The sequence below is a fragment of the Lethenteron reissneri genome, chromosome 43, assembly GCF_015708825.2.
Source record: "Lethenteron reissneri isolate LAM-NWPU_2019-01 chromosome 43, ASM1570882v1, whole genome shotgun sequence".
Taxonomy (NCBI): Eukaryota; Metazoa; Chordata; class Hyperoartia; order Petromyzontiformes; family Petromyzontidae; genus Lethenteron; species Lethenteron reissneri.
Genome location: NC_083821.1, coordinates 9,841,097 through 9,854,687, shown reverse-complemented (window position 1 = coordinate 9,854,687; position 13,591 = coordinate 9,841,097). Strand labels below are relative to the sequence as shown.

General features: G+C 43.4%; 1 protein-coding gene across 2 annotated transcripts in view; it reads left to right on the top strand.

The window, feature by feature from the left end:
* The window catches only part of LOC133353404 (CUB and sushi domain-containing protein 3-like), a 634,534-nt gene that overhangs the window by 469,080 nt on the left and 151,863 nt on the right, over positions 1 to 13,591 (top strand). For both annotated transcript variants that reach the window (XM_061569655.1, XM_061569654.1), the window contains exon 34: positions 9,725 to 9,928. In XM_061569655.1, coding sequence (XP_061425639.1) covers positions 9,725 to 9,928 — 204 coding nt within the window. The remainder of the gene's footprint in view (positions 1 to 9,724; positions 9,929 to 13,591) is intronic.

The window sequence follows — 13,591 nt, the reverse complement described above, 5'->3', positions numbered from 1 at the left end:
GGCTAATAGAACAATCACCAAATTGCGGGATGTCACGAGTGCTCCTGCCAATGTAACATAATGGTCACACTGGTACAGTCAGTGGTGACTGGGCTGACACCATTAACTCATCATGGCACCAGTTGGCAACATGCTGGACATGTAATAATTATCAAAATATTCACTTAGACTTCCCATCGAATATGCATAAGAGGATGCTTGCGATCGAGCATGTAGGATTTGCCCATAGTGATTATGCCAGTTACCTGCTTGACTTAGGGTAGATATTCATATTGTCAGTGATAGTAAAAAAAAATTGCGTACCAAAGTGTTGTGAGCCAATTTCTATTCCTTGTTGCTTTGGCTAGATGAAGGTGGCCAGATGGCTCAGAGGTCACAGTGTTAAAATGGCAGGGATTAATTATTGGGTTTGAATCCAGGCAGCCACCTGTGATTAAATCGGGCTCTCAAGTCCAGTGATTTGATTGCCTCAGCCTGATCATCAATGACTGTGTCCAACAATCCCATCACATTGAAATTTGGTTGAATTTCAGCTCTGAGAATAAACAAATATTGGTTTGACCATTGCACAATGAACGTTGCTCTTGTGTCCATAGTCGGTGGGAAAATGCTGTCCATGATTGTGTGGACCAGAGGTCACTTGAAGGGATCTCAGCAGTAGTTCTGTGATATCCGCTTCCATGGCCCGAATAATTCCACTGTTGTGTAAGAGATACGAATGGACACTTCGTCTCATGAAATAGTACCAGCAGCACAATCGAGCTTAATTTGGAGAAATGTTTCTAAATATATGAAAAAGCAAACCTTGAACTGGTTACTATGTGGAACCTTGAACTGGTTACTTAGAGGTTTTAAGCTAATGTTACCGTGTACCATGATGCTATGGATCAGGACCATAGTGCAACATTTGGTTTTACTTAATCCATAACATTCTTGCTGATTAGACTAACTGAAGTTAAAACCAGATCTATGGGTCATCCTATGGAGACGCCAGTTCCTGTCATATGGAATGTACAGCATTGACTCAGAGCTGCTAATGACTTTGAACACTGCCCGATTGCTCTTTTGGCCTATGTGACACCAGGACGTCGAGTAAGATATTGGGTGGGTGATTAATTTTTAATTTGTATGTAATTTCCCGTTTGAACTTGTATGTAAATTTCCCATTTGGTTGAGGGTTGATTCGGCTCATCGTTCTTTGGAGGTCAGGCATCATTAAAATGGTAATATGAGTCAGCATCAATTGTCCAAAGAATAGACTGGTGCCTGCCATGGGAATATGGATTTTCTACTTAACTTTTGACAGTAAAGGCATGTCCTTGTCGAATAACCAATTAGAGACAAAGTATGATGTGATATTCCACCACCCTTTTGGCTGTTCGTTCACATTACCAGGAAGTGACATCACAAGAAGTGCTGTCATCATCACCTCTAGGCTCAGTGGGGTGATTTGCATGACACGGCCAGTCTCTGGTTTGAACAGAGAGCGATGTGTGCGACAAGCGCTCATTGCTGCTTTGTGTTGCTCTCTAAGAATCACCACAGACCACAGGTTGGGAACCACTGCCACTACAGACTGACTATATTTGTACCATTATTCCTTGAGGACCCTGCACTCGTTCTCTCCCACATTTAACATCATGGGACCTCCTTTGCCAGTACAAAAATATGATAATAGGTTTTTCCCCCTTTTTTTCTGGCAACAAAACAGGTGTTAAGATGTTTGGTGTTTTGATATCTTAACACCTGTTTTGTTGCCATAAAAAGGGGAAAACCCTATTATCACATGTTTTCAGTTCCATTCAGTTCATTTATTAGGTATAGTCCTGTGAGCCATTTGGCTCTTGAATCGGGTGCAACCGCAACAAACAAAAACATTAACAAGAAACATCTTGAAGTGACGATGCGCAAACAGAAAAAAACAGGAAAAAATAGCAAAGTCTTCCAGAAAAGGCACCGTATATTAACGCTGTGTGCAAAAATCCCATTGGGATGCAAGTCAAACAATAACAACCATAAGACAATTTAGATTAAAGTTATCAGTCTAACTGTACTACAACAAACAAATATGTCTAAACCAAAACGTTTTCGAAATCACCAAAATAAAGCTGCTGTGCTCATGCACCACGGGTCGCCGTTGTAAAAAATAGCCGGGCAACTGGCAAAACGGGACCATTCGTGTAACAATAAATCAACAAACACGCAGGTGCTGCCATGAACTCGTGGCTTATCGAGTAGAGTATCAGGGCTCAAAGTGAAGTTGAGGGGAATGCGAATGCGTGTTGGGGCTGTGTGGACGCTGCACTGTGCAGCTGTACACTGTGGTGATAGTGTTGCGGTTAGCGCGCTGCGCTACGAACCCAGCGACCCGAGTTCGATTCCCTCTCATGGACAACACCAGTGACGATTATCTGAACCGATCCTGGGCCTCCCCTAGATCGACTCAGCCTCAAATGACTACCCATTGCGGAATGTAAACATGGCCACTAGGGAGACAAAGGCGGCCGGGCATGGTGCTGGCCACCCACCTCCTCGTGTGCCGTGCCGGCCTTCGAAGGTGTCCGCTAACAGCACTTGCCCCAACAGACTGTTAAGGCTACACGGGGGATCTTTGTCTTTGTTTGATAGTGTACAAAACAAGTCGGGCTCGGGGAGTGTGAGCACGGAATCCCCGTTGCAAGTAAGTGTTACATAGTAAAAACAAAGTCACGTCGAAGGGAAACAATAAAATAATAAAAATATAAAACAATAAAATTCTCACGAAGCCTGCGTACTTTACTACGCGTCTCTTCGTACTCATTGACATGTAAATTTTATCTCTAACCCCCTCCCTCTCTCTGCCTCCGCCCCCCTCTGTCTATTTAAGGCCACCCCACAGAGACGATCACCCCTCTCTGTACCTGTGTTGCTCTCTATGTGTATCTTGGTGATATCTGTCTGCTTATATGTCTGTCTGTGGTTTTCTGGTTAGATTTTGTGTCGCTATTTCATTATACCTGATGATGATTGCTTGTGTTGCAATCGAAACGTCGTATGCTATTATTTAATTTATTATTTTATCTTTATACGTGACTTTACCGAAAGAACCAAAGAATAATTCCTGCAGTCACGAACGCTCCAAAATTAAAATGATTGCTTGTGTTGCAGTCGAAACGTCGTGAGAATTGTATTGTTTTATATATTTATTATTTTATTGTTTCCCTTCTACGTGACTTTACCGAAATAACCAAGAATATGAATCCCTGCAGTCACGAAAGCTTTAAATCAAAATTTAGTAAAAACAAGTCACAGTTCTAAACTGGTACTGGATGAAGGCATCCATGCAGTGGCAGTGATGGGGATTTTTTTATTTTTGCCATACACTGCACTAGCCAATGCTGGTTGATGAAGAGTTGGGCAGATTAGCACGTTCTAGATTTGAAGTTTTCGTGACTGCAAGGATCCATACTCTTTGGTTCTTTCGGTAAAGTCACGTAAAAAAAATAGCACGGTTGGCAACGCACGGTTGCGAAAGAAGTTCAACATAGTACGTTCATAGACCTGGGAGCCTATGTACGTATGTAACTCTTTCCTACTCGGTATGCCAGCCGATCCATTAATTCCACTACAACATATCCAAAATGCACCTGCACCCTTCATTTTACGACCTATAACAACTGCTCCAGCACCTCCACCCACCCTATAGAATTGCACTGGCTCTCCATCTACTACCGGTGTCTGTTCAAGCTCCTCACGCTGGTATTTAAATCTCTTCATGGCCTTGCTCCACCGTACCCCGCTTCTCTTGTCTGGTTTTATGTCCCCTCTTGCCCGCTCCGCTCTCAATCTCTCCCACTACTCCTCACCGTTCCGTCCCCCCCTCTCCTTGTGCACAATCCCCGTTTACGCTCCTTTTCCCGACTCGCCCACTTTGCACTGGAACAAACTTCCCCTGCACATTAAGCAAGAAGCACCCTCCCTGTCTATTCTTAGGTTTTTTCGGTAAAGTCACGTAGGTAAAAACATTAAAAAGTAAAATAAAATAAAAAATAAAAATCACGACGTTTCGGAGGCAACACAAGCTTCCGTCTTCAGGTGGTACCGTCACAGCCACGACAGCTGTATCAAGTAAATGAGAGATTGCAGAAGCCACCACTCCGTTTATATAATGGTTGGAGAAGGTGGTGGGGCAAGGGCCGCATACTTATTATTAATATGGTAAGGTGAGGCTTGAGACTAAGAATAGACTGCATAACAAAGGCGAGGTGCGGTTTGTGACTCAACCTGTGACAGGGAGACCACCACTAAACATGGTAAAACTGTAATGGTTGTCTGTCAAATAAGATTGGCAAATAAGTGTAGTTAAATCTTTTTTGCATGGTAAATCACATCTTTCCAATGATTACTCAGTTTGTAACCATCATCACGGTTGAAATTATGTCTGTGTTTGTATATTTGTATGGTTTCGTGTACAAACCTTTGATGATAGCCAGGAGGTTTGCAGAGAACCTTGGTCTCGGAAAATACAATTTCATGAGAGCCCACCGAGTTTCTGCTCCTCCTTCAACACCCACCCCTTCTCCCTGGCAGATCACTCCATCCATCCCTAGGTACCCTCATAATTCCCGCACCCACTAACCTCTCTCCCTCCCCATACCGCATCCATATTCACCGTATCAATTTTAGCTACCCTCATGCTACCACTCATAAAGATAAGGCGGTCGTGACTAAAGGCCTAGGGGGCCATCCATAAATGACGTCACGCGATTTTGGACGATTTTTTACCCTCCCCCCCCCTTCGTCACACGGCGTCACAAAAAGTCAGACCCCCCCCCCTCAAATATGACCTCACAAAGCTCTGCCCCCCCCCCAAAAAAAACATGCTTAAAATCACTTGAAACTATTGTCATTGTAGTGCTTATTTAATGTGGCGCTGCACTCTGATGTTGTAGGAGAAAAACGTATTAAAACGTCTATTTAATTAAGTAGAACGTGTTGCCTATATTTATTTAACTTTGCGCAATTTTGATGTGACGTCACGTTTCTCAAACCCCGATCCCCCAACGTCACACATCGTCACAAATGTCTGACCCCCCCCCCCTAGGTGCGTGACGTCATTTATGGACGGCCCCTAGGTGCACGATGCAATTTCGGTGTAGTTGATGAGGTGTGATTCTGCTGAGAGCTGGAATCACATCCCTATCGACGCACTACCCCGCTGCTATTGCGCCGCGCCATATGTCCCGATACGCTCGTGCCCTGTCGCGCCCCTATCGAGCTGCCTTCCCAATTTTTTTGCAATCAAGCACGGCCACAGGAAATCACTTATTCAATTGGTGAAACATTTGACGGCAAAGATGGTGCGTACGTGTGTGTGTGTGCGCGCGCATGCATACGTGTGATTTTAGCACCGTCTATGTGTTATGGGAAGCAGTGGCATAATGGTGAGTGCACTGCACTACGAACCAGCTATGGATAAATCGTCCTTAAGTGCATCATGTGGTTAACATCAGCACTGGGGAGACAAAAGCAGCCGGGTTTGATGATGAACACACCAGTTCCCCACGCGCCATGCCAACCTTCAAGGGTGCTTGCTAACAGCATTTGGCTCAACAGTCTGTATGGCGATTTGGAAAGTCTTTGCTTTTTGTTCACATGTATGATTGTGTGTATGTGTGAGGTCCATCTCAGCCTCAAATAATTACCTCGTGTGATGTGTAAACATCACCACTTGGGAGACAAAGGTGGCCGGTTGTGCTGTCCACCCACCCCCTCGTGTGTCATGCCGGCTTTCATAGGTGCTCGCGAACAGCACTTGCCCCACCAGTCTGTTGAGGCTATACGGGGGATCTTGGTCATCGTTTTTCGTGCATGTGAATGTGTGTGCGTGGCTATGTGTCCACGTGTATCTATGTGTAATGACGACTTGACACACTTCGCTTGAGATGACACTTTATTGAAGACGCGTTCACTTAACATCAGCGGAGACCCCACTGCAATAGCCCCGAGTCTCCCGCGCATCTCCCTTTTATACCAACTGAGGCCACGCCCCCCTTCCTGAACCTTCTCGCTGACTCTGGGAGGTTCACTCCACCGGCAGACTCCACCGTCCTCTTCCGTCACCTGACCACGCTCCCTTCTCGATCATTCCCGTAGCCACCAGTCCCTTTGCACTCGCAACGGATACCCCTGTCATTACCTCCCGTGGCCACTAGTTCACTCGCACTGCAGGCTGACTCCCTTGTCATTACCTACTGTGGCCACTAGTGCATTTCGCACTGTAAGTTGTCATTACCTCCCGTGGCCACTAGTTCACTCGCACCGCATGTAGGCTCTATTGTCATTGCATATGTATATATACATGTGTATATATGTTTGGCTATGCGTTTATGTATATATATGTACAGTGTGTGTATGTTAAACTTCTTCTGAACCATGCTCATCAGTCTACCATGCTAATTGGAGGTGTGGGGGAAGGACAATAAATTAAACATTAAAAATTGTTCTAAAGAAATTAGTTTCAAATCTAGATTATTTAAAACTGCATAGCTCCAATGACCATTTTCTGTGGCAGTATTGCACTCGGATCGCATTGCAATCAGTTGCATAGGGGTTCACCTCGGATGATTGGTGATGATAGATGAGGGTGCAACCCAATCACACCCCCTATTAATGACAAATACCACCAAGATTTCCGTGTGCCTTATGTATGTTGACCTTATTTTGCACCGTACGTAGCCAACCGTCTTCATTAGAGGTGCACCTACAAGTTATGTTTTCACACTAGAAATGTTGATTTATTTTTTCTGTCTTTCTGATAAACAAAGCTTGAAGCTGATGGCAGACATCCCGGGGAGACACAGCCGAGGGGTATAACTACAACATAACACCTTTTAGTTTGGTGCGTGCATGTTCCTTTATCAAATTAATAATTTCGGAGAGCCAAAGCGACACCATCACTTTTTGTAGCGGCGCGTAGGAAAAGCCGGGTAACCATGGTTTGGGAGCATCAATTGCAGGCGTCAGGGCACACAGACCTGACAAGTCTGTGAGAAAAAAGAAGAACAGATAAATTGCCCCTGCAAAGTCAACCCTGCCATGGCCGATAATAGCAGCGGGCGAGTAATCGCTTTTGAAGGCGTACATAGCCAACGTGTTTCTGATTGTCGGAGCTTTGATGAAGGTGACATCGGTGGCCCATTATAGAATAGTGTGTGTGGCATTTGCTCTGGGGGAATGCGGATAAGTCAACAAAGCCAAAACGAATATCAAAGTAAGCCCCCATTATACAATTGAGTTGTGTTGTCAGTGGAATATATGAGTATCTGACACGTAGGCTGTAGCGACCAATATTATCCATGAAGGTTTTTGGGTTAGATCGTGTGAATATATATGTGTCGTTAAATCCGCCACCACTTGACACACGGTAATTGCAACCAGCTTCAACTGGTCTCATTTTGGTTGTAAATGCTGTGGGTTTACTCTCCAACACACTGGTGTGCTGAACTAATAACTATTTGACACGTTTTGTTCACGTGACAAACCTTACTAATTGGCTGTGTCGGGTGGTGGAATTTGTTCAAGGGCACATTTATATTTACGCGATCTCACCAAAAAACCTTTATTATGGATACATGAGCATTGTATGAACTTATCATGAATAAACCTGCACCAACAGCATGCAACAAGTGGGTGATGGGTGGGTAGACTAATGGGTGAGTAGGTTGATAGGTGGATAGATAGATAGGTGGGTGTTTAGGTAGGTGGCTACGTTTTTTAGGTAGGGATGTTGGTAGGTAGCCAGATGAACAGATTGGTAGGTGGGTGAGTAGGTAGGCAGCCTTCAGGGTAGGAATGTAACAGTCCTCCATAACGGTCCCCACAACATCACTGACGTCAATCCTTGCACTGAGTTCATTTGCAGTAACCTCGAGGTATGAAGAAAGGGGATTGGTAGCTGGAGATGAGGAGGCATGGATGAGGGGAGGGGTAGGGAATGGGAGAGGGAGCCATGGGAATAAGAGGGGACGTCGGCAGGAGTGACGGTGGAAGGAGGGAGCTGTGAGTGAAGGAGAGAGAGCTGTGGGTGAAAGAGGGCGCTATGTGTGGTAAATGTAGAATAAAGCGACTCGAACCCTTACCTGTCTCCGTGTGTTGGTGAGGAGAGTGGCTACTACAGGTAAGTAGGTAGTGGGTGAATTGTGCGGTAGGAAGGTTGGTCCATTGTCAAGTAGATATGTGGCCATAAAAAAGAGCAGTGGAGTTTATCACCACGATGTCTCCTTCATATTTGTGGATCGGACATTGCGTCGTTATATGTTGTACGGTCTGTCCTGGACAAGGACAGTCGCACATTACTGGAGAGTTTTTATTTATATTCGTGCACCAGGTACCCGCAATATTAAACGGTGTGTAAAGTGGATGTGGTTTACAGTGAACTCTGTCTGAACTCTGAACTGGCCTCAATGTGCCGACATGGCCATGAGCCACCCAGCCCGCCTCATCGTCCCACAAAGTTCTGATTAATCACAACACGGCAATTTGTAAGTGCCAGCTTGGGAGGAGAGCAATGTGACTGCACATGCTCTCCACATGTCGGGAAGTGTGATATTACCCCTCCAGGCGCCACGGGGAAAAAAACAATTCAGAAAACGCTGAACACGCTGTGTTCTTCATCGACTGTGATTTGCTTTGTGGGAAAAAAATTGAAAGGAAAAAAAAACATGTCTCTCTACAAAACTACAGCTATCTCACTGTGTCTAATTCCTTTCCGTACCAACAAAAGTAACCATGGCATTTAAATAATATATATGTGTGCTTGCACTTCTAACTTAACTTTTTTTTGGGAACCTGAAAAGTGTTTTTTTATGTCATCAAAATTCCATTAAAAACAACTGTTCAACTGCAATGTTATTTCATATTCGAAATCGGGTGAAATGAAATTGGCGTGACCAACTTGGTTTCATTATAATAATAATGTCGAATCACCAAGTGCTGATATGGCAGGGCTGAATTCTTGGGTTTGAATCCAAGCAGCCACCTGTAATTAAATCGGTCTCTCAAATCCAGTGATTTAATTTCCTCAGCCTGACTATCAATGACTGTGTCCAACAATCCCATCACATTGAAGCTCAGCATTGAATTTGGATGAATTTCAGCTCTGAGAATAAAAAAAAAATATCGGTTTGACCATCATGCAATGAACGTTGCTCTGTGTTCATAGGCTGTGGGAAAATTCTGCCCATGGTTGTGTGGACCAGATAGTAATAAGTCAGATTTTCTCCTTGATCAGACACGCATGGATGGAGTTCACCTTCAACTGGTTTGATTTCCAGAATCTTAGCGGTGCCAGCTCATTGCCCTGGCATCCATCGTGCGAGCTCCCCAAGCCACCTGACCATCTCAAACACGTGTGTTTGTAAAAGCCGCATGGCAAGGAATGTATTGTTATTAATGAGCTAGGTATAGACATTGTATTTCATGGCGAGTTGAGCATTATCAAATTGATGACTATCATGGACATAAAGTTCATGGACCTGACGTGGATAACTAAGGATGCATGTTGTTCTTGGTAATCCTGAACACACATGATCAACAATTACACGCGTGGGTTCATATAACATGAGCAACCGATGTTGTCCACTGCCAGGAGTCAAACCTAGGTTGGCTGTGTTGTAATACATTTCGCAAATGACTTCCCTGTCGCTTTCACAACCCGCGTGCCCGTTTTTTTTAATCTGAACAGCTGTGCCCCGGACCAGCGCCACCCAATGCAACTCCGTTCCTGAGCCTAAGTTTGGCCGACGGATGGGCAGCAATTTTAGTGCTGGAGCTTTGCTCAGATTCGAATGCAACTCTGGATATATTCTTCAAGGTGCGAAGGCTATCGTGTGCCAAAGGGTGCCAAACGCCCTTGCTCAGTGGAATGACACCCTGCCCGCCTGTGTTGGTAAGCTCTCGTTTGATTTAATTCCATTTCTACTTCTCTCACGTTCTCTCTGTGTTAATCTTCATTTACGATGGGTAGTCGGAAATTCAGTGGCCTGACGTTAAATTATCGTGATGAAAGAGCTTCTTAGCTCATTCGATTACTCCAGGATAAATATTCTAATTCCAATGTACTAGTCACAACTGCTTTGCTTCTTAAAAGCATTAACACATTCCACAGCAGTAGATCTACCCTGCAATGTCTTACACAGGTGCAAAATGCATCTTGTTTGTGTGTTCACTGAAACTTTTGGAAAGATCAAAAGTCCATAGAAATTTGGAGAGATTAAAAAAAGAGAGATAATCCTGGGAAATGCAGAACCCCCGCCGCTGCCCATCTAACACTGCCCAGGATAGTGACACATCAATACACAGTTAAAGCATCACTGTCAGATTTGTGTTTTTGTTGGAGCCAATGTTATAAATATCAGTCATTGCATTTCCCTCCAGGCCATAGCATTTCCGATCGCCCTTTGTGATTGTCCAGGCTTGTTTCGTTGGTTCAGTGGCTAAAGCACTTGACTTGCAATCAGAAGGTTGCATATTGAAATCCTGGTTGGGGGGATGATTCAGCCAGTGACTCAAGATGGGTCAATAATATCAGTATCATGCTGTGGGACGTCAGCGGTGATCATCCCCTGAAGTGACCAGGCCCTGCTCTGATAAGGTAGAATTTTCACTCTGGGCTCAAGGCTGATATTGAAGGTGATTTCTCCCCCCATTGTTCGTCTGAACAGAGAGTAAACATAATCACGTGACTGTTTTTAACCTCAGAATGCCTTTAAATGTCTAAATTATAAACATATTCATCAACTTTGTACGAATGAAAGAACATTAGTTCTTTAACGGCAACATTTGGGAATTCTTACATTAAAAATGTGTCTTCACCACTTTGGAAATACCACTTCAATATATTTCTTCCGGTGATAATTAGTGCTTAAGCATTCTATGGTCACAACTGAAAGTGAGAAAACATTTTAAGCAGTAGTTAATTGTCATGGATGGATTGACCCCGTCCTAGGAATTTGGATTTCTGACCACTGGCTGGGGGCTAGCTACTAATTGCCCTTCCAGTATTTAATTAGCATTCAACATAATGCAATGTGCAAGTATTATGGTCACTGAATTCAAGAAAGAAGATAATAAATTCATTAATTAATGGAAGCAGCTTAATACATGTTTGTGAGAATAAAATAGTCTCATGCTGTCCGATGGAATTAGTATTTAATTGATGTAAAATCCAGTTCACTCAACTCTATTACAAATACATCATGTGAAGGTTAGGCTCATGGCACTCATGATGGGCATCTATAAGCTTTGGGCCAGCACTTAATAAAGCATGGGTTCTCATCTGGCTTGTTAGAACCACGAATAAACCAGGATTTCCTGGTGAACTAGAGTGATTGAGGGTCTAAGCATGGTCCCTGATTATGGTGAGATTAATTAACACACCGTTATAAATTCGCTTTTGTATATTTTGAGACCAAACTGATTTGAAGAAAGAACAGACGTATTATCCGTTTATTAAACGTATATTATAGGCCAACAAAACCATGAAAAGTAGTTGTATTTGGAAAATGTTTTTTTTTCTACTATTGACACATACTCCCATTCACGTTCTACAAATGAAAAATGGACGTCAATAACATTCTGCTTGGCCTTAAAATAATAATTTCAACTTGTAACGCGCATACAGCATTCAACTCACTCTCGAAGAGAAAAAACGACTCTGAGATGCAAAGGGGAAACACAGACGAGCGGGAAAGGCAGCCAGGTTGTGAGCCGGCACCATGCAGAATCATCCCCCAAAACTCTGCAGTCCTCGATATATTAAGGTGTTACCGGCCAATGCATGAGTTTTTATATATGGGAGGAAACCGGATCATCCAGATAAAACTGACCCGTGTGAGGGGCAACTCCCTATCCCATCTAAATAGAACAGATGGAGATTAGTCCACACCTGATGGCAAGCCACCAGATATGACACATCGACGCCCACAGAAAGAGACTTTCACGAAATGTGTGTAATCCACCAACCCTTGACTTCACAGTGCTGGATTACAGGCATGCGGGGTCTATGAGAAGGCATTTGATTCAGTTAAAAACAACTTTTCATTCCAGATATATTAAATCAAGGCCTAACTGAAATATTCATAGGAATTTTGAAATAAGCAAACTCCAAAATGATACAAATCAGAACAAATGTCAAGATAGGATGCACGCTGTCTTCAACACTAGTTGAAGTAACATTAATGATGTTTTCCATAGCTTGTATTGGAGAGATAAAAAGATCGAAGTAGAGAAATAGTATAAATCGTCTCCGGTGTGCTGATGACATAGTCATGATGACAACAAATGGAATAGGGCTACGAAAAAATCTTCAAGAACCTAACAAGAAAGGCTGCAAAGTTTGGCTTAAAGATTAATTCGAGCAAAACAAATGCCACGAAGAGATCCAGTTATCTGAAAGAGAGAAAACAATTCCACGGGGGTGGACATAGTTGGAAAAACAATCAATCATTGAAGGTGGACTGGGATCGCTTTGGTGAACAAAGTAGGTGAGATCCAGGGCATGTTGCAGTGCTTTGAAACAATAATAATAATAAAAAATATTGATAGTGAAAAACATTACATCTTAACACCTGTTTTGTTGCCAGATAAAAGGGGAAAACCTATTCTCATATTTTGGTACGGGCAAAGGAGGTCCCATGATGTAGATGCTCACCCGAGCCCTCATTACTATGATAATATATGCATTGTATTTGTGATGTACGCCTTTTGGCGTCCTCTGGTCTAACACCGTTTTGAGACTCGGCTCGAAAAGAAAGCTGTCTCTGGTGTGGACCAATCAGTTTCAAAGACAATGCATATATTATCAGAGTACGTTTTTGGTTTGTGTTCTGACCAGGAGTATTGTGGTTAATGCAGACATGATTCCTTGTAAAAGGTTTCAGTTTGGTGTTTTACCATCTTAACACCTGTTTTGTTGCCAGAAAAAAGGGGAAAACCTATTCTCATTATACCAATGTGCCTCAAGAAGAGTGCTTTCAATTTGTGTCTATTTCCCGCCATGGTATGTGGATCGACAAACAAGGACACTGACAACAACAACAAAACATTAAATAAAAAACCGAAGTGTGTTTTGGGAATTACAGTAACAGACAGAATAAAGAACACACGGGTCAGATAAGTGATTTTGACTGTTAAAAACAGTAAGTGGGAATTGAGGGAAAGAAAAAGACATCGTTATAAGGGGTAACGGGTGATGGATGAGACTAGAGATAGAACGGCGGCTAATAGAGGGAACATCTCCAAGAGGATGACCACCACTGACATTGAGTAATGAGATTAGCTGATGTGCAGCAGTGGAGATGGATTATGGCATCGCAACACCACGAGGGGTGGTGACAAAGTGGGAGGACCATGCAGCTGTAGAGAGATCACGGCTGTTGATGATGTAGTGTGTTGAATCCTATAACTCTGAAGGTGGGGCTTCATGTTTTGGCTGACAGACACTGAGTGAACGACTTAATCGTCTATAAAATAAAAATACACTTATTGTCAACCCACTGCTGGCTGAAGGCCTCGCCGTGCTGTGTTCACCACAGGGGTTGTTTGGCCAAAC